Source organism: Larus michahellis, chromosome 2, assembly GCF_964199755.1.
Source record: "Larus michahellis chromosome 2, bLarMic1.1, whole genome shotgun sequence".
NCBI classification, from domain to species: Eukaryota; Metazoa; Chordata; class Aves; order Charadriiformes; family Laridae; genus Larus; species Larus michahellis.
In genome coordinates, this window is record NC_133897.1 from 152,101,985 (window position 1) to 152,123,946 (window position 21,962).

Sequence of the window (21,962 nt, forward strand, 5' to 3'; positions counted from 1 at the left end):
TTTATTATTCAATATCTTTCGTAAATTAAAATGCCTATTGAAAGAAATTAATACACTTAACCTGCACGACAATGTACTTAAATGAAGTTTCCCATAGTTTCATGTACCTCAGTAAATTTCATTGTTCTGTATAAGCCAACTTAAACACATCAGAGCCACATCAGAGCAGAGGAAATGAGTAAGAAGGAAAAAGAAGCAGAATAAAAGAGTGAGAGACGAGGATTAGCAGAAAGAAACTCCTGCACCTTGACCTGAACCTCCTGCACTGCCGGTTACATCACCAAAGAGAAGAAGCATAATCTGGGGTGTCACATACAGAGGAAGAAGAAAGCGAGGTGTTTGGAATGAAGTCAAGCTTGCAGAAGGAGAGAGGAAAGGCTTCCCTAATTGTTTAAATATTTGTCTTTGTTTCCCAACACTCGAATCAGTAATTAAATGTTTTAAATTAAGAATGTTTGCTCAGGACAGTAGTACATGGTGATTTTCCCTTTCTTCATTTCAACCCACAAGCTTTGTCACTTTTATTCTTCCTGTTTTCTTCCCTGTTCCACTGTGGGGGTGGAGTGAGAGCGTGGCCGTGGGGATGCTTCCCTGCTACTCATGATCAAACCACCACCCAAATATACTAGTGCAGTAAGTGCACTAAAACAATATGCAGTTGTGCAAACTAAACCAGGAAGCCAAGGGAGTGATTTGGTGAAAAGAGTATTGAAGCACCAAGCAGTGATGGAGTAAGAATTACGTAGTGTTCTGAAGTTCAGAATTTGGAGTCTGGCTCCTTCAAAAGATGCAACAATAGAACAAAGAAAATCGAAGCAGATGAAGTGGTAAGAAATTACTAATTCTGGTTATAGTGGTACTCCATAGGAAAGATTAAGTTTCAAGGAGGGAAGTCAGAAAGAGGTTACAGTATTATCTATGTTAATTAAGCAGGGGAAAGAGTGGGTTTTTACAACAGTTATTACAGTGTTGTACAGTGAAAATACAGGCTATGAAAGGATTAACAGACACCTTCTCAAAGTCATGCAGAAATAAACTCCTGAAAAGAAAAACAGGCACATGTATCTGCACTACATGGCTCTTTGAAATATTTTTTTTTTATTTTTATCAGTTATCTGGCAGCTTTTGTGACAACTCATGTCAGCGCACCAGTAAAACTATTATTTGAAAATTGGCTTTACAAAAAGGCTTGAAGTTGTCTTTAACTGAAAAAAATAAAGGTTCCAGTTCTTAACAAACTGAAATATTTTGTGGTATACATTTTTATTTGTTTTCTAAACAAATGAAAGATTTTTAATATGTTCATTTAATTTCCTCACGCTCTCTCCTTTAGCCTACCATCGACACAGAAACCACTCCTTGCTATTACATGACAATGCATTTTTTCCATTTTCTACTATCAAGGTTAATTTTTAATGATCGTATCTGCTTGACTATGCACATTTTATACTTTTTTGTCATGAAATTATTTACTGCCTATGTATTTTTTTCAAACAGTTGTAAAAGATATTTTATTCATTTTAAGCATGACTACTGCAGCATTTCACAACTTAGTACAGAGTACACGTTAACATACTTTCAGCAATACACCATCAAAAGTTAAATGAGCAAACCAAAATAACTGTGAAAAACCCACAAAGTAATCGCTACAAACTTAGGTGGTAAAGATAAATAGAAGATGCACAGCATATTCAAATCACCTACACCTACCAACTCACACGTTTTATATGACTTGCAGAAAACACATGTTGAAACTAAACAAAAGTCTACTCTCATTACCTAATACCTCCCACTTTTTTACAGGAATGCAAGTATGTGTGAGACACAGTTTGTCCTCCTTTTCACATTAGTTAAAAAATTAGCATCTCAACAATTCAAATTACTTTGTAGAAACCACAAAAATAGTTATCCCACGATTTCTCAATCGTGGGGTAGGAACTAATAAAATTCCTACTTTGTATCTTTTAACTGTCCCGTAAGCTAGCGATGTCTCAGTAAACAATATCGTTTATTGTACTTGGTATGAATGATACCATGCAAAAAATGAGTCAGTGCCTTTCATAAACAGTTATAGCACCCCTGGAGCTACAGTAGGAATGCTCTTTTTACCTAAATTCACTCAGAATACACATTCCAGAACATCTATGAACTTGGGAAGTCTAAATAAAGATATAGAGTATTTGTTGAAATAGTAAGCAAATTTGCTCTGTTCTTTTATAGAATATGTTATCTGAGGCAATTACAGAGAGTTCTAAAAAGTTTACTATTATAAAAGATCAATTACATAAAAAAAATTAGTCCTAGTCTTTTGTTAGTTTCAAGTTTTACATTTGTTGATCAGTTTAATCAGATTCTGCAAACATTTTCGTAGCCAATCTCTTCCTATGCTAAATTTCCTTTAGAGAACAGTAAAAGAAATTCCTGACCTAAACCTCATTCAGAATGCCATGATGCTTTTTCATCAGATAAATGGAAAAGCACAAAAGCACAAAAAGGGTTACTGTTCCCTGAAGATCCATTGAAACAGTATACATATTGAAAAATATTATTTACAGTAATGCTTGTGAAAAAGCAGACAGTATTACCATATACTAATGAAGCTTAGTTTTCATTAGCGCTTCATCATTATAATGACCTTGTTCCAAATGGTCATATTCCCAAGTTAATGCTTCAGATGCTTTCACTCTTACTCAAAATAATGCTTGTTCGTGAAAACAGTGGATAAGAAACTTACAGGTTAATTAAACCCTTAATAGCACAATGCATTCAGGAATAGGTAGTAAGAGATAATAGTGATTAAATGCTACATTAGTAAATAGACACTTACTCACTGTTTTACAAACAAGGCTTACACAACCATAGAGGTAAATACATATTTTAATGACAAAAACATTATTTCTGTATCTGTTACACAATATCTTTCAGAATATTAGGACCATTTTAAAAGCTAAGTACTTGCATGGGGTAAAGTGAAGTATCGCTGTAATTTTTTTACAACTATATTTAGATACACTAGATAATACACTATCCATACTCTAACATACTGTAATTTGATATAACAGGTTGCACAGCTGAATTTATCATTTACGCAAATACAAACTATACCTTTATGAGGATGTCTTAAAAAGGCCCATCCCATTTTCTCTACAACTTCAGACACTTTTTTTTTTTCTTAACAAAAATAAGCATAACAAAAAATATATTTCTTTAAATATACCTTGGTAGTGAGCACTAAATCCACGGTATCGGTGATTGCTGTCTGTTACAAAATGTAGTCTGAGCCAGTTTTTGTTGCTGATAACTGGAGGAGGTATATTCATTCCAGAGAGCCTGAATTAAAACAAACAAACAAAACTCATTATTAAAGACTAAAAAGTGAATATCAGGGCTGAATATCAGTAGATTTCCATAAAGCACTGATAAAGGTCTTGTATGGGAAAACTTTTTTTTTTTTTCCCCCAAACATACACTCATTGACATAGCCTCTGTGAGAATTCTTATTTATCGATGAATAGTACGTTATGGCAAGCATGAACAGTCAAGATTGTTTACTCTACATGACCAGGTGATGGGATTCAAATCAGTGATAATCCAGAAACCACACAGTCATGTGTTAGGCACAGCACTATCATGATGCAAGTACATGAGTCAGGCTAGGAAGAGTCTCTGTCTGTCCAGGGCAGTCAACAGGTTAGGCAGAACACTGCTCTGGACACCAGGAAAAGGATTGTATTCTGTGACTTTCATGTTCAAGATAAGGAACAAGAGAACTTAGGTTATGCAGGCCACCACCTAAAACTATAAAACAGACACCTGTTTTTCAAGAGTAATTATTTTTCTAAATTCGGGGTACAAAGAAATAAGGAATACTCTATCACTTCAGTGAATCTGAAATTCAATTATCAAAAGTACAAGAAAAGTAGGAAGTTTTGGTGGATTGAGACAAGCTAGCAGCTAAGCACCACACAGCTGCTCTCTCACTCCCCTCTCTGCACCCGACAGCAGGACAGGGGAAAACATAGGAAGAGCAAAAGCAAGAAGACTCCTGGGTCAAAATAAAGGCTCTTCAAAAGTCAGTTTAATAAGTGAAGAGGGGAGAAAAAAGCACAAAACCCCCAATTGATAGAAAGGCAATAATTCACCACATCCTACAAGTAGATTAATCAAGTCAGTCTCCAAGCAATGGCTACTTGCCCCCTGGCTCCTCCCCTCATTTTCTATTGCTGACCATGAAGTTATAAGCTATGGAATATCCTTTTCGGTCAATTTGGGTCATCTGCTTAAGTTTTGTCCCTTCCTAGCACCTTGTCTATCACTGGCCTACTCACTGTGGGGAAAGAGTGTGGGGGAAAAGAAAGCCCTGATGCTGTGCAAGCGCTCCTCAGCAAGAGCCAAAACACTGGTGTGTTATCAACTCTGCTTTAGCCACAAATCCAAACCACAGCACCGTATGGACTCCTACGAAGAAAATTAACTCCGAACCACTAGGACCAGTATACAAAATTATTTGGAATTTTTGTTGGTTTTCTGTTTGTTTTTTAACATTAGGATGTTGCTCCAAATACTGTAGTCTTTTATCTTGATTTGCTCATTAGGAAGGTCTGAATTAGAGGTAATTTATTTTTTTTTTTATTAAATGAGATGATATAGTTAGAAAGAAGGTAAATAAGTTTTGGATAAACAGTCCTGTCAAGCCAAGGTGTATTTCTCACCAAAACCAGAAAGATAGAAAGGTAAGTCACATCTTCAGGATGTCAACATGCATATCTATTTCCTTCCACTAATTTCTAAACAGAGCTCTTCCTGTAGTTAGATAAAATACTATCCAACAAGTATACCATGTTATGTTCAGGCATTGCAGATTCCTCTTCTGTTTGGAGAGGAGAGGAGAGGAGAGGAGAGGAGAGGAGAGGAGAGGAGAGGAGAGGAGAGGAGAGGAGAGGAGAGGAGAGGAGAGATGGGGAGGGAAGGGACAATGAAATTTTCTCATTTATTTATAATTTTATTACCAAATAACTCTAATATCAAATTAATATTTGTGATACGAAATTACGACTGTCGGTAAGATCTATAGAAACATTTTAATTCCGGTTAAACCTTTAATTAAAGCCAAAGGAGCAGCCTGCTGGTATTGCTTATTGGCCAGTCACCTGCTTAGTTGTTTTGCCAGCTGGTTAGCCTGGTGTTACTGCGCTGCATGGCTGCCAGGCTAGCCATGGGTCCCCTAACTGCCTTGTTATTCAGCTGTTGGGCTCGGTGGGCCTTTTAGCTCTCTTTTTCTGATTTGCCATCTAGTCAGTACCAAAATGTTTTCTTTCAAATCACTGGAAATATCATAAACTTACATACAATACTAATATTCAGAATTTCATTTAAAAAAGCCCCGAAAACAAATGAATTTCATTTTCTGGTTAGCTTTACTCTACAGTACATTGTTCTAGCTAGCTATTAAATTGCACTTGCACAATACTCTGTGCTGATTAAAGTGAGATCTGCACTATAGCATGTATTCAGAGTGAGAGGCTGAAGTCTACATCTTTTGATTAGAAAACATGAAATCTTTCTGCGTTGTCACTGTCAATTTCAGCATGAAACACACTTTCTAACAGCCATAAAGTGACTTAAGTTGTTACAAATATCTTGTTACAAATGTAAGAAGTATACTTTAGTTTGATGCTTGGTTTTTGCCAGGTAGAGGTTTAGTTACCTGTCCTTTTTGCTACAGCTATTTCTCTGTATAATACTATTACCTAATGATGCAAGACAAAATAGCTCTTTTATTTAAATTCTGACCCTGTAACTACTTGTTAAGCAATATAGAGGCAACAACCTTTCACTGCTTACATATTCCTATTACTGGAAGAGGTCTTATTGAGCAACTGAAACAAAAATAAGTCTGTAAAACACATTTCCTCACACATATTTTGAGTAGTATATTCTACCTATAATACGGTTTCTCTTTAATAATCACAAAAACATGTGAAAAATAAACAAGTTTATTGTCCAAAGCATGAGAAAACTTCAACCTAACCATTTAAGTGTGTTCATGGTAAAAGTCTAGGATTTTGTGGGTTTTTTTTAAATAGCTAATATCTAGTTAAGTTTAGCTATCAAATTAATTATTCATTAACACATCAATCCTTGACAGCCATGGGTTATACTTAAAATGACTCTAACTAACCACATGCTGATATCAGCTGAGTTCAAACAAAATTCACAGTTCCTAAAATCTGATCTTTATAGTTCATGATTTCTATGGGATTGTTCCCAGAAAGTAGATTTGCAAGCTGCCAGAATTTACAATGGCAACTGGCAGAAAATGATTGCTTATTCTGCTCATATAACTGCCCCTTTTCTCACGTCAATTTATCTTCCCAGCAAATTATAAAGCCGTTCACCATTATCATAATGCATTGGCAGTCCTGCCTACTTCTGTGCCAGCTACTATTCCAAGCATAGCTATAATATTTTCCAAAAATTCAAAGAAAAACACCATATCTACCATAAAGGAAATGCAGCTGTCTCATCTCTTTTTATAGTTCAAAAGATGTAGCTCCCCCCGAAACTGCATAGAGTCCTGCATAGCAAATTTAAGTCAACAGACAGTAGGTTTCACTTCTGCAGTTTTCTTCCATAAACTCTTAGAAATGTTCATGGAGAATCTTCAGATCATTGGTTGTGAATCAGAGACTTAAAGTATCTCAACATTATGTGTAGTCAACAACATTTACATTAGATAGTCTGCTATCTAATGTAAAATGTATTTGAAAAAAAAGTGCTTACTGAAATAATGGACCTTTGTTGCCAATCAAAGGATTGGTAAAAGTGTAAGGTTGTGCATGTACATACGTCAGTGAAGTTCCCATGTTTGCACCTTATTTGGTTTGAGACTGTGGGTAAATCACAGTTTACAGAAGAAATAAGGCACTAACATTTTTGAGAATCAAAATTTCTGCACTTCTGCACTTTTTCCTGCACTTCATTACAGCATCGTGCCTCCATTCCCTTCTTTTCTGCACTATTTAGGAGGTAATTTTCAAAAACTGCTCTGCTTTAGGCTAACTCTGATCCAGTGAAGTCAATGAGTATTTTATTCTCCCTCAAAAATCTAACACGTAATTCCCACCTTATGTTGCAAAATGGAATTCAGGGTTAGTTTGTTTGGGTTTTTTTAACAGCACAGTGCACATCCTCCATTTCCTCCAGAGACATACTGACATATCATAAAATACTGTACACTTACTTTAATATTTGAAATGCACACTGCCAGTTAGTCCTAATCTTGACAAGTAGTTTACAAATCCCTGTCTTGTCCATGTACCAAACTAGTTTTAATTAATAAAAATCTTCTAGAACTATACTTCTTTCAAACAGAAATTAAACCAGAAATAACTGTCTTGTTCTTTAAAGCAGGTGACAAATAAATGAGGATTAGTAGAAAACACAAATGATAAGACAAAAATGCTTGGTTTTGTACAAATTTCACAGATATGGTATTCCTCATTCTTATAGAAATGACAGCCAAACTATTAAACAACTACTTCCATTCACACTGCTGTTTTCTTTTTCACACATTGCTTATCTGCAATGATTGTCTTTGTCATCTTGTTAAGAAGTGGCTCAGAATCTTATTCTGGATTAGTCAGATAAAATACAGTGTATAATATACAAACAAAAGAAGTAATTTAGACATGATGTGGGTATGAAGACAGACAAAAAGTGTCCAGATTGCAAAGGTCCAGTCAAAGCTCGAAATCAGATCAGTGAACAAACGTGTAAAAACTTCAAGGGAGGATATAGACACTACAAAATACAAGTATAAGGGGTAGGAGATAAAAAAGAGTCAAATAGGCAGTCCTCATTCTATTTAACTGCCCAATTCTACCTTATTATGTTTGAATCTGTATGGAATGGTAGCAGAATTTTAGCTTTGTGTGTTACTTATTTATTTGGAGCAGAAATCAGTGTCATCAAATCAGGTACTCTTTTAGTGAAATTGCTTTATTTGCAAAACGTGCATTTTAATTTTGAAGAAAGATTATTAACAAGTAGCAAGCATGCAAACCCTGCTAATACAAGCCACAGTTTAGGCATTAAATGAGGCCCAGAATATTTCAAAAAGAAAAAAGTATTTTTGTTGGAAAATACAGCAAAATTTTGTACACAAAACTTTTTCATGAGGCGTATAGTTCCTACATTTCCTCCCAAGCTACCCCATCTACAAGCCCATTCTAATACTACCAAAGTCTTACGCAAAGACACTTAAATCATAGTATAACTAGGTGTATACATAGATCTCATCACTCATACATACGCAGTACACAATCTTAAGTGCTTGTTTTGGTGCTAACTGTAGGTGTGTGGGTGGAATCTTTCTTACTGGTATTATTTACTTCTTGAAATAAAAGTGCTATATAAAAAGCTTTGATTAAAAAAAAGGGTAAGGTTTCACATATTTTGGTAAGGCTTATCCTGCATTATCCATGTACGTGCTAGTGGGGTTTAATACTTACATGGCATAATACAAACACTACAAAAGACAGTAGGCTGCTGCCCCCTTGAAAGGAGAGGAAAGACCTACCCAATGGAACTGCACCTGACCAGTGGCTTATCTGGTTTGGTTAAATTTTGTCTAAATTAGGGAGCAGGCATATTTAACACAAATATGAAGTATCAAGCACTTACAACTTATTGTGTTTCCTGTACTTTTATACAACATATTACCAATGGTTTCTAGCATCCTTTCCTTTGTTCGCCATGACTGCCTTGATCCCATAAAGCAATTCTTGTAACAAGCTTCATAGTGAACATCTTTTGTAAAAAGATCCATCCCACAATGTAGATGTAAGGACACTCATTTGTGGATACAAGACTAAAACTTAGGTGTCTGATTTAATAAATCCAGACCTGTTTAGAAAGAACCAGATTCACGCTAAAGAAGAAAAGCTGAAACTAACTGAATATTTAACATACTGCTTGATTTGAAAGATCCTGAAGGATTTAATGATTAAGTTAACATATCCCTTTTATTCCATCAGCCCAGTTAGTAAGACGTTTACATTTGGGTTCAGACACTAACCTAACCATCAACCTTTTGGTCAAGCACTAAACAAGTAAGTTTTTCGTATGATCAGGCCTATCAATATCCTTAATGTTTCCAATTCCAGTGATGAGATTAATGGGTCTCAATGGCAGTCATTATAAATGTGAATTTCTATTGCATGACAACTTCGTGTATTGGCCTTTTTTTTTTCCTCACTTTTCTTTTTTCCTGGAAATGTTCTATACAAATTATATTAAATCATTTCAGAGCAAGGACATTGTGATAAATATTGTTAAACAGTCAAAAAACCCCTCTTCTATCGCATACAAAATCTGTTGTTGACTAAACTGAGAACTCAAGATTTGAATTTTGTTGAAGATACCAAGTACATGTCACAGGCTAACAGATATTATCGGTTATCTTTTGATAACAAGATAGGTCAACAAGATAGATAATTGCCTGTAAATTGTTCTTTTGTGAGAGTATTTCCAATATAAATATTCAAGTACCATGAAAGTAAGTATTTTCAGAGCTGTGGATTTCCTAGAATTTTAATTGCAGCTTACATGTATTCAGCATTAACATATATAATATTGGTATATCTGTATTACAGAAAGACTTAATGAGATATATCTGTGACAGAAGCTATAGAACTTTTATGTAAGTAAGTAGAGTTTTTCATTGAATTGTATGTGCGAAAGTCAAGCTGTAGGTGGGTATCAGGGCTTCTCCTGTGTGTACATACGGTATACTAGATTTATTAATTCCCTGGATGATTCCGGAATTGACCATCTAGCGAGATAACAGACTGGCTTGAAAAAACAAGACTAATTTGAAGGTAACTACAATATCAAAATATGCAAAGTTTTCTAGTTGAGTCTTCAATTGATGAAAACAAAAAATAACGCAGTAAGAGAAATACTAGTTTGGAGATACAGCAAGCATATAAATAAACAGAACAAAAGAGGAAGTGACTTAAGTTAATCTGCATTGCCATAGTTCAATGTCGAGTCATAAGGAATGACAGAACACATCTTTCAGAGGAGAAAGTAAACAGTGCTAATTCACTCTTGAAGAAGGAAAGAAGACAAAGACTTGTCTTCCTAAAGCCAGGTCTTTCTCAAAGTTAAATATGCAGCACAAAAGTAAAGGAAAAGTGTCTAAAGGAAAAGTGTCTAAAGGAAAAGTGTCTAAAAGAAAAGTGTCTAAAATACAACATTCTGTTAGCAGTTTCAGGGTAATATATCACCTAAGTTTTACGTGGTTACAAAGGCACAACTCAGTGAAAGACCTAGTTCCTAAAGTCAGTTCCTGTAAAACTGTCTGAAGACTAAGCATTATATTTAACTGAGAATTAGGACACTGAGAAGTTTGAAGCTAGATATAGCCTTGATTGTTTTTTCCATATCTCAGAATTGCAGACAAATGATTGACAAAAAGCTATTTTTTATTTTAGAACAGTAAATTACAACACCTGAACTTTAACCTAAACTAACTAAACTAAAGTTTTAGGTAGAAACTCCACTGTAATCATTTATTTCTGATTTATAAAACAAAAAAAAATGAAAACTTAAATAAGCCAATGTTTGGAAAGAAGGTGAAAAAAAGTTCTACATTATGTCACCTTGAAAAAAATACTTGTTCTTGTTCTGTAAGTGCTTTAACAATCTATTGATTAATTTTAGAGTTATTCAGCTAGAGGGATAAAAATAATTCACCCCATGACTCTTTTTTGTCAAGTTCGTTATAAGGTCTGGAAGACAAAAAAAAAAAGTCTTTGTTTTAAAAACGTCAGTGATTAAATGTATGAAAGTCCTATAATGCCTTGCAATGTTGGAAAAAGTTCAATTTTGAAGTAAAGTTGCTGTCATATAAAGCAAATCTATGAGAAAGCACTGTATGATCATTAAGGACTGAATAAAGATCTGACTGATGATTAATGAAATTTTGTAGTATCGTGGATATGAAATGTTGAAAAGTTCCAAGACTGAATAATACTTTTTAACTTCAGAAGTGGACTGCATCTTATAAAGCCAGATGTTTGTATGTCAAAGATTTTCCCATTAATTCCAAATTAATTTCCAATTAATTTGCCAAATAATAATGTTGGCAGAATAATGAAGTATGATGAAAGGTAAAAGGAGACTTCCAAACACACATACTCTGAAATGTTAGTCTATGATACAAGTAATGTGTTGCTCGTGACATGAGTAATAAACAGAACGCTGATGGGCAGTGTTGCTTTGCCAATTGCCTAAAGGACTAGTATCATAAATTGTTGATTTTCATATAGATGTCAGGGACTTCGAAGGAGTCATTATTCTTAAATACCTCATATACAAAATGACCTCACACAACTCAATTTTCCTGAGCAGATCACAGAATGAATATAAATACATATTAACTTCGCCTGAGCTGCACATGATGGTTAACATACGGGTCTTTCTATTGCACAAGCTGTGACAAGTTGCATAGCTCCTTGATATAACTGAGGAGACCAAGCCATGGTCAGGGCAGTCAGCAAGAAGCAGAGGCAGAGAGGTTTGAATTCTCCACTGAGAAGATACAGCCCCAGCTTGAGCAGGCTGTGCAGGTGAGGCCTCCCACAAAAGGACTCATCCTGGTGGCTCAGAAGCTATGATAAGGTGAACACCAAGACCTGCCACAGGATTTGTTTTCCTGCACATGCTAAAGCAAACCTATGGGACACTGTCTCCTTCAAGAACCTTAAATCTCTGAGGGCCTTGGCAGGTACAAGGATGAATGTGATTATCTGAGTGTTTTCCTTGGAATTCTGCACATTTCTTCCCTCTACTTTCACAGTTATTCTAAATAAAACTGAACCAAATACAACTCGTATCTGGTCAATTACATCTTTGGGTAACAGTCAAACTGAATAACTGGGACCATTATTTGTGAGAGGTTTACATAGTTTACCTCTCTTAAAATATTGCCAACATTTTACTACTTCATAACCAGTTATTTTCTCCACTCTTTTCTTTTTTTTTCTTTTTTTTTTTTTATTCTATATAGCAAATTATTATGAGTATACTGCCTGAACAGGGGAAGGAGGCTTGTGCTTGAGTCTTTCTGGTAAATCAAACAAAAAAACATTACATCTGGTACTACATCTTGATGTTCAATAGACCATATATACAGTAGTACTGTAAAAACCTGTTGTGACAGAACACTCCATATACGGAGCCAAAACGTACTGTTAGTCCGATCAGTGCTTTAATGGACTAAAAGTCTAAATACCGAAAAGTCTCATTAATGATACTAATAACTTCTTTAATTAAAGAAATCTTCTTAATATCTATCCCTTTTCTCTGGTGATATGCTCATCTTTTCAGTGTATCTCTGTGTCCTGTGAGCAGCACTTCATTCTTTCCCAAACAGAAAGGGAAACTGTTTATTGTGAGTCATCAGTATCCTGAGGTCATCCCTGGAAAGTTGTTAATGACAAAACTCCGCTCCCTCAATAAAACTCTTCTTCAACCTTGAATCATTTTGGGGCTATCTGATGTTTTCTTAACAGAGCTTGCTTTTTTGTCATTGCTTCCCAGGCTTCCCCAACCCCATTTATCATAGAGGGCCAACGTGTGCTACACAGCAACTCCCTAGGGTTGTCAGACCTTTGCTATATGTGATAGTCACATAGTCACTTGACCAGTCGGCAACTGTCAGCTCAAAAAAGCTACAAACAGCTCAGATCAAGATACCTCAAAAGTGCCCTAAGACAATCCCTCTGTCAGATCAATAGAAAACCTGTGGCCACTTCTCAGTAATAAGGGAAAAGTCATATTTACTGGGCTACCAGTTGATATCAGTATTGCCAGATTCATACTAAAGAATCTTGGAGGCATAGGAAACAGGAAGAAAACAGTACTTCTCCCTGCAGCTAATTGTCATTTAACTTTTCTCCCTAATCCTTAGTACTTCACGTAACTACAGTAGTTAAAATGAAAAGCACATATAGATATGCAATATTCAAACTGGTAAAAGACACTAATTATATTTTCTGTACAGCATAAAGGGAAATTGCCATGCAACTCTGGCTGGAGATAGAGTTTAAAATATAAGTCAAATTACTCCCACTCTGCAGCAAAATTAGGTACCCCATGGGTCTTATTAGAAAAAGTACTTTTAGAATCTGAAAGTTTTCATGAGTATCTGCCACTCTAGTTACTCAGTTAGATATTAAATCTAAATGCAAATGTATCTTAAAAGAGCTGTTCCTTAATACTAGAATAAAAATTCAAAATGCTGTCATGTTAGGCCTGAGTCAGTTAGTTATGCTATTTCTTTTTTTTTAGTGGTGATAATAAGACAGTGCAAGTCCTGAAACACTTTTAAAGAATAACCCATCAACACAAAGTAAGAGGATAAAAATTAAGCAGATCAATTCCAACTACAGGTGATCATTTTCTGAGAGTTCACTCCTTCCTATTTCCTACTTTCAGCCTCTGAAAATATATCAAGGTAGATAATGAAATCTGTCAGAAAAGGCTACTCTTAGTGTGTAATTTAAATATAATTGCTGTCAAGGAACCCATGCAGATTACTCACAGAATCCTTCACCTCAGTTAGTTTCAACCTTATTTTGTTGCGAATTAATGTTTTCCTCAGTTACATTTTGTGCAATAGTTTTCTTCTTTACCTTAAACAGCTGGTCTCCTTCTAGTTCTACTGGATTTATCACCTAAGAGATTTACATTTTAAAATTGCTTACATTTAACTGTAGGGGCCTTCCTCTCTTCTGCAATATATCTGTAAGCTAATAAATTTCTCACTCAATATTTTTATACAACTTTAATCTGAGTGCTTGACAAATGTCAAGAAACTCTACCAAAATTTACTTCATAAAAAAAATAATATTCAAAGCATAAAAAGACCATATGTTGCTCTCCACCACAAAAAATCAAAGACAAAACTGGAAATTGCCAGGACCCTAAGAGCACCCTCCTGGCCCTGACTAGCCCTGCCTGGGGACCCTAATGACCCTCTTCAGAGGAGGGTGCAGAGGAACCCCATTCCAGCTCAGCCAAAGCCAACCCCAGCTCTCTCCATGGCTGTCTTCTTTTGACTGGGCTCCTGGAGGGACCCTGGACCTGATTCATCACTTAGTATGTTGGAATTGTCAATTGACTCTGTTATCTAAGGCCCTGGCTCTGACTCCTGTGTTTAGCCGCTACAGGATTAGACATCATCGGTGAGTGCATGGCCTGCCTGAGGTTACTCTTGGCTCCCAGTTGTCCCCTCCTTGCTTCTGCTACTCCCAGACAGAAATATAGTTCAAATCTCCCAAATTAAACTGCTCTAATCATTAAAACTGCACTATTTTTCTACAATAAATTATCTCATTTAAACAACACTATGAATTTGTTGTAGTCTGCGTACTTGATCATACTTCTCTTACCCTATTTGTAACGCTCATATTCAAATGCTCTCCAACTGCAATCACAGAAACCTTTCTTGTATCTTTTGTATGGAGGACTTTAAAGACGTGTTCATAAAATTAAGATGTGGATATCATACACCTCCACCAGTGTTACCCCATAGAGATATAACCAACATAAAGCCTTTGAAAACAAGGACCAAATCTTTGAAATGATCTGTGAGTAATAAGGGATAGGACAGCTCACATTAAGTACTACTAGACAAGAGTTAAAAAGGGAAAAAGGACAAGTATTATCAGCACCCACAAAAAATGCCTCATTTTAAAAGAAATTATTTTGGCACTTTACAAGATTTTAGACTCTAATTCACAGCTTGATGGTTCATTGTAATGAAACCTCCAAAGATAAAAGTTAAGAATACATCATCTATTTGTGTTTGTATGACTAGGTGAGATTTAGTAATCTAAATTGTGTTTTGGGGTGGTGTTTTTCTTGTTTTGTAGATTGTCAGCTTCTAAAAAAAAATCTTAGAAAATTTTCTTTGCCACAGACGGCTGCAGGAGTGGCCTCTGCAAGAAGACATCAGGGGCTGCCCTGTGCCAGACAGTTAGTTCAAGTCAGCTCCACGATGAATGTACCACAGGGTACGGCTGAACCCATCAGCCAAGCTGGTGTCACCTCTGTAAAAATGTATTTAAGAAAGGGGAAAATGCTGCAAAGGCAGTGAGGAAAAAAAAAAGAAAAAGTGAGAAACAATCCTGTGTATACCAAGATCACAGAAGGAGGTGGGGAAGGAGGTGCTCCAGCTATTCCCCTGCCATGCCAAAGCAGGCTTCTCTAACAGGAACTGTGGCCCATGGAGTACCTAAGCTAGAGCACGTTTACCCTGCAGCCTGTGGACAGGACCCACACTGGAGCAGGGGAAAAGTGTGAGGAGAAAGGAGAAGAAGAGAGGAACTGTTATGGATGGACCACAAGCCCACATTCACCACTGTTCAGGGTCGGGGCAGAAGTAAAGGAGTTGGGAATGAAGGAAAGAAGTTGAGCCTGGGAAGAGGGTGAGGCGGGGGAAGGTGTTTTATGTTTTTTTGTCTTTGTTTCTCCTGTTCTATTTTTAATTAGTTATAAATCAATCTTCTTCAAGTCAGGTCTGGATTGCCGGTGAAGGCAATTGGTAAATGATCTCCCAGTCTTTATCTTGACTCACAAGCTTTTTAATCTTATTTTCTCACCCTGTTGAAGAGGGGGAGTGAGAGAGGGGCTTCATGGGCATCTGACAGCCAGCCAAGGTCAACCCACCACATCTACTTATGAAACTCTTATCACTAAGCATGTTCTAAGAAAACTGAAGAAAAGTATTCCATAAGTAACACCTGTTCTCCAGCTAATATATCTGGCTGCATAAAAGAAAGCAATTGCAGCTAAAAGCCTATTCCACCACAGTGACAAAAGAGAGAGCAGAAAGCACTAAAATAAATTATGCAAATAAAATTGAGGTACCAATACAAACAAAAAAGTCTCAGATACAGAATAGCAGGAGAATATAAAAACATTAAAGGAACAAACAGCTACATGAGAAAGAAGGACAGGAAGACAAAGAATCACACAGAATCACAGAATCACTAGGGTAGAAAGGTACATCTTGAGATCATCTTGACCAAGTCACAGTAAAGAAAAAGTGTTTTCTTCTGTGCAGGTGGAATTTAATGTATTTCAGTTTGTGTTCATTGAAGAGTCTGGCTTGCTCATCTTCATTCCCCCCTGCTCAGGAATTCATATGCACGGACACAGGCATCCCCCTGAACCTTCACCTCTCACGACAGAACAGTCCCAGCTCTCTCAGGCTCTCCTTATATGAAAAATGCTCCAGTACCTCAGTCATCTTTGCAGCCCTGTGTTGGACTCACTTCAGTAATTCTGTATCTCTCTTGTACATGGAATCCCATACTGCAGATGCAGCCTCACCAGTACTAAACACAGGGGAAGGATCATCTCCCTGGATCTGCTGACAATTCTCTGCCTAATATAGCCCAAGTGACTGTTGGCCTTATTTGCTGCAGGAGTGCATTGCTGGCTCGTGGCCAGCTTTTTGTTCACCAGGACTCCCAGATCCTTCTTGGCAAAGCAGTTTCCTAGAGTGTACTGTGGCCTGGGGTTATTTGTCCCAGATGCAGGACTTGGCATTTCCCCTTGTTCAGTTTCACGAGATTCCTCTCAGCCTATTTCTCCAGCCTTTCGAGGACCCTATAAATGTCAACGCAACCATCTGGTGTATCAGACACTCCTTCCAGTTTTGTATCATCTGCGAACTTGCTGAGCGTGCACTCTGTCTCAGCAGTCAGGTCATTAATGAATATGTAAAACTGTACTGGCTCTAGTATCAACCCCTGCAGTACACCACTAGTGACTTGCTTCCACCTCTTCTTTCTGCCACTGATTACAACCCTCTAGGCCTAGCTCTTCAGCCAGTGCTTAATCCATTTCACTTTCCACTTACCTAATCCATACATTGTTAGCTTCTCTATGAGGATGTTATAGGAAATGGTGTCAAAAGCTTCACTAGAGTTATGCTAAACAAGAACTGCTCTCCCAGTCACTTCACTGTAGAAGGCAATGATGTCCACTTTGTAAATCCATGATAACTATTCCCATTCACCTTCTTGTCCTTTATGTGCCTGGAAATGATTTCCAGGAGGATTTTCTCCATCACTTTCCCTGGGAGGGACTGAGTTGACACTAACTGGCCTGTAGTTCCCTGGATCTTCGTTCTTGTCCTTCTTGAAGATGGGAGTGACATTTGCTCACTTCTAGATTTCAAGTACCAGAAAGGTCATCATGGCCTTTCAAAGATTAATAGAGAGTGGTTTTGCAATGGTATCAGCCAGCTCCCTTAGCACCTGTGGGTGCAATCCATAAGGCCCCATGGATTTATGTGTGTCCAGTTTAAGTGGTCCCTAACCTGGTCCTTCTCCGTTGAGGGTAAATCCTCCTTGCTGCAGATTTGCCCACTGATCTCAGGGGCCTGGGATTCCTGAAAGTTGATACCGATGGGAAAAAATGAGGCAAAGATGACATTTAGTACCTCATCCTTTTCCATGTTACTTGTCACCAGGTCTGCTGACTCATTTAGCAGCAGGCTCATGTTTTCCCTAGTCTTAATATTGCTGATTATGTACTTGCGGAATACCTTCTTGGTGTCCTTACTGTCTCTGGCCAGATTCAACTCCAGGTGGGCCCTGGCCCTCCTAACACTGCCCCTGCAAGATTCGACGGCAAGTCTATACTCTTCCTGTAAGAATTCTTCTTCGTTTTAACTTTTTTTTTTTGGGGGGTGGGGAGGGTGTGATGTAAATCTACATTAGGAATAAAATAATATAAGACATGAAACAAAGGAATACCAGATACAAAAGTGAAAATAACTAATGATGTAATACAATGTATTAATTCAATAAATATATCCCTCTTATTTAGAAAGGAGCAGAATGATTTGTTTATGACATAAGCATATGCTTCAGGGACACCATTGCATTGGTCTGACTGCTAGCCAGCTGCTGTTTCCAGTAAATCAGACTGTGAAATAGTGATCCATGTCACAGCATTTTAACCTCCCCATGCTTTGGAACCTTGCCTCCGAGTTGAACATTTGTACTTTAATTTGTCCAACAGAAGATATCACACTCCCTGTTACCAGAGGCCATAGTGAAGATTTAAAGAGCAATAAACATCTTAAAAAACAATACAACAAGAAATTATGAACTAAAAGACCATATAAGATTCTCCTGAGTACTATAAACTCTCACAGTATATTTTTAATTGTGGATAAACAATACTATTTAAAATAATAAAAGTTGATTACTAATTGGGAATATTTCAAATTGATTTTACTACATCAGTCTGTGTTATTTATAAAACAACCTGGATTCAAAAATCTTCAATTTACAGCTGTTAAAAATGTAAATATTTAAAATGAATCTTTGTGTCTTAAAATGTAAATGTAACTTTTTCATTGTGATATAAACAAATATCATTTGCTCTTAGTGCTCACCTTTTTGCCTCCCCCTCTCCCCCAAAAACTGTGAGCAAAGTAGGCCCACTAAAGAATTCTGGCATCTATACAGGACACAAAGAAAATGTTTATTAAAATATTTATTTATAATAAAATTGATGTGTTTAATATATTGACTAATACGTATAAAATCTTTGCTGGAGAGCAAAACAACGTTTAGAAGATATACCAGTATTCTGTATTGTTAGAATGAAATATCTTATACCCTGAGAAAATCTACACAAAAGGCATTTGTGTAGATTTTCCAGACTTGAGCAGATTGTAAGCAAATATTCCTTAGGACAATAATTTTTATTTACTTTATCAAATAAATCAATCATTACTGACAAAATTTCAGTTACATTTCACTAAAAGAATTTTACCTTTGTGCATGACATTTGGCTGGAAAGTAATATAATGCAAATTATGCAGTAAAAAGCCAATTACATTAGCTTTAAGATATCTTGTATCAGACTTTAGCATCCATTAACTTCTTATATGATGCCTTTTACTGATATTAATGGTAACGATGATAATGTTATCTGAACACTCTGAGAAACTTTGCTATTCTGAGAGATCTGAGTTGGAAAGTTTGCAAATATTCAGATCGCTAATTCACTTCTTATAAATTAAGACTGACCTTTAAAATATTGCACTTAAAAGAATGTAATGACTAGGAAGATAACCAGAGCAGACTACACATAAGCATGGGCAGGTGAAAGAACGCTTAGGCTCCACAGCTGTGTCAGTGTACTTTAGGACTAACCTTTTACGCCCATCAGCTAATGATATAAGATTGTTTCAGGTTTTTTTTTCTTTTTTTTAGCAAGATATACTGGGAAATACCTGATCAGGAAACACAAAAGGATTTGTGTAACTGCTAATGCAGTTTTAAAGGCTGTATAAATATCAAATATAATTTTCATTTGCAAATGAACTTCAATTTACAATGTTTTTCAGCTACTTAAGAATTCAACACTTTTCAGCATCCTTATTAACCCTATGTGCAATTTATGAAGGTTGTGTGCCTGCATACATGCAGGGCAAATTCTGTAACAATCTACTTTTGCACACACAGAAGCATGCACATACACACACACAATTATGTGAATAGTGCACACAAGGACACACTGTTCACTAAGGTTTGTTATCACTATTTCCTTTTTTGTTTTCCTGACGTACTTACTGGGTATTATTGCTCTGTCTGGGTATTTACTCCTTATTTTATATTTATGCCTTAATCTTCTTAATTTACCCCGCGGCATTTTGTATTTGCCTGAAGTAAATTTCACGTTGATGATATATACATTTCATTTTAATTTATCAGCATCATTTTAAAGTATACTTCTATGCTCTAAAGAGCCTTGCAACCCTCCCACAGTTCAGTGTCATTAACAATATTTACGCATAATTCTTATTCCACTATCCAAACTATAGGAAGAATATGTAACATTACAAGACCCGGAACTAAGCCATCTAAGATGCAACATGAAATGACTTACAGAGACTAACCAGTACAGATTGACTTAATGTAAATAAATATATATACACTAGATATTTGATACAGTACCTCTACCTCTTTCTTTTGTCTATTTGATTCAATACCATAAAAAATACCAAATTTTTAGCTGGCTGACATAATATTCTCACCATTGGCAGTTACCAATGGCATTCTACTCCTGACTCTAATTTTCTTAGGGTTAGTCGCAGACTTCAGTTGCGAGTGTTTGTTATTAGATCTTTTTTAACAGAAAATACATATATATATATTCTCTTGAACGACCCAGTTGGTTCTCATCAACTGGTTTTCAGTCTGAACACCATGACAGACACTCCTGTCATGAATTATGAGTCACTAAAATTTAAATCTATGTCGTATATTTGAGGATGAAGCTAAAGGAAAACTAGAGACCAGAAACACAGGATCTGTTGCAAAATACTATGATCCCCACTGTGTAAACCGAACTAGGCAATTGCAACACCAGGTTCATTTTTACCTTTTCCCTGCATCAGTAACAAGTTTCCAAAAGGTAAGAGTCATGCTAAATAGATTAGGCAATTTGAGTTGCATTAGTTTTTAAAAGAGCAACAGATCATTGAAATCACAAGTTTGGGGATTTAAGCTTTATTTCTCTGTATTGAATCTTTCTAGAATAGATTAGTACAGCGTGCTCCTCTACTTCACAGTTTTGGGGACTCTGTGTACAAAGTCACCAAAAGCAAATGGCATGGCAGCATTCCAATGTATGACTATAAATGCCTAATGCATAGACTACAGTAATAAAAATAATTTCCAAAGCATTTAGAAAAGCTATATCTTAACGTTTAGCAAAACTTTCAGTAGAAACATAACTTTCAGCTAGCTAGTTTAAATCCATTAACAGGATTGTGGAAGGTCTTGATAGCAGATGCATTTTTAATTCAAAACTGAATGAAAAAATGAGACTCTAAGGACTGCAAGCCTTTGCCACTGTCATAATCATCTCTCATTTCTCTCCCACAGGAGCTGAACTCTGCTTTTAATTGAACCTAACACTGTAGCACTTCCTTAATTTCATCTTTTTTAAGGAAATTCCTCTTTATTATTAAAAAAACCCAACAAAACAATCAAAACACACATACCCCAAAAAATCATAATACAAACAAGCAAAGATGCCTGCATTTGGGGATTGAATCTCAAATGGTGTAAGTCATACAGAATTTTTGGGAAGTTTTGGTAAAAAGACAGAAGCTTCAGTTCAAGGTTGGTTGTGGTTTTTTTTCTTTTTTTAAAGACATGGTGTCATCCGATACACAGAAATTAAGCCTCATTGCAACAGTCCTTCACCTTACCCTTAACTTCACTTAGGACATGCAGACCAATATGTTCTTGCTCGGCAGAGATGATGGGAAAGGTTTTTCCTCTCACATAAAAAATAATGGGGAAAACAAGTTGTGTGGCAGTGCAATATATCCATGTGAAAGATGTCAGAACCTGTCTTATATGCTTCAAGGATGACAGAACATGTACTGCGTGGTAGGTAGTTTTTCTGCTGATTCAAATATACCAATCCAATGCTGCAGGTTTGGGTACAGAAAAGGCTGATCGAGAGGTGTGAAGGCTCCAGCAACTTACTGCATCTTACACAAAAAGATCCAAAAAGTCTCCTCACCAAGAAAGAAGACCAGGAGCTCACTCAAGGTATATAAATATCTTAATTAATAAGCCTTTTAGTAGAGGGAAGAAAAGTCCAATAAAAATTCCTAACTGACTGGAAAATGAAACCAGACAAAAATGATGTTTAAAATACTGCTCACATCTTAACATTGATTATGATTAAACATTAGATAATGCCATATGAAATACTAGCTTCCGTGTTTGCTGAAGCCTTAAATAATGACTTGGCAGCTTTAGGTTTTCTTATCACAAGCCTTATATGAAGGCAGAATATTTTTATAATATAAACCAAAAAGTTCTAAACTTCATCCAGCAAAA

General features: G+C 36.3%; 1 protein-coding gene across 3 annotated transcripts in view; it reads right to left on the reverse strand.

The window, feature by feature from the left end:
* CSMD3 (CUB and Sushi multiple domains 3) overlaps positions 1-21,962 on the reverse strand; it is a 684,352-nt gene that overhangs the window by 456,365 nt on the left and 206,025 nt on the right. For all 3 annotated transcript variants that reach the window (XM_074577705.1, XM_074577704.1, XM_074577703.1), the window contains exon 6: positions 3,218-3,330. In XM_074577705.1, the coding sequence (XP_074433806.1) occupies positions 3,218-3,330 (113 nt within the window). The remainder of the gene's footprint in view (positions 1-3,217; positions 3,331-21,962) is intronic.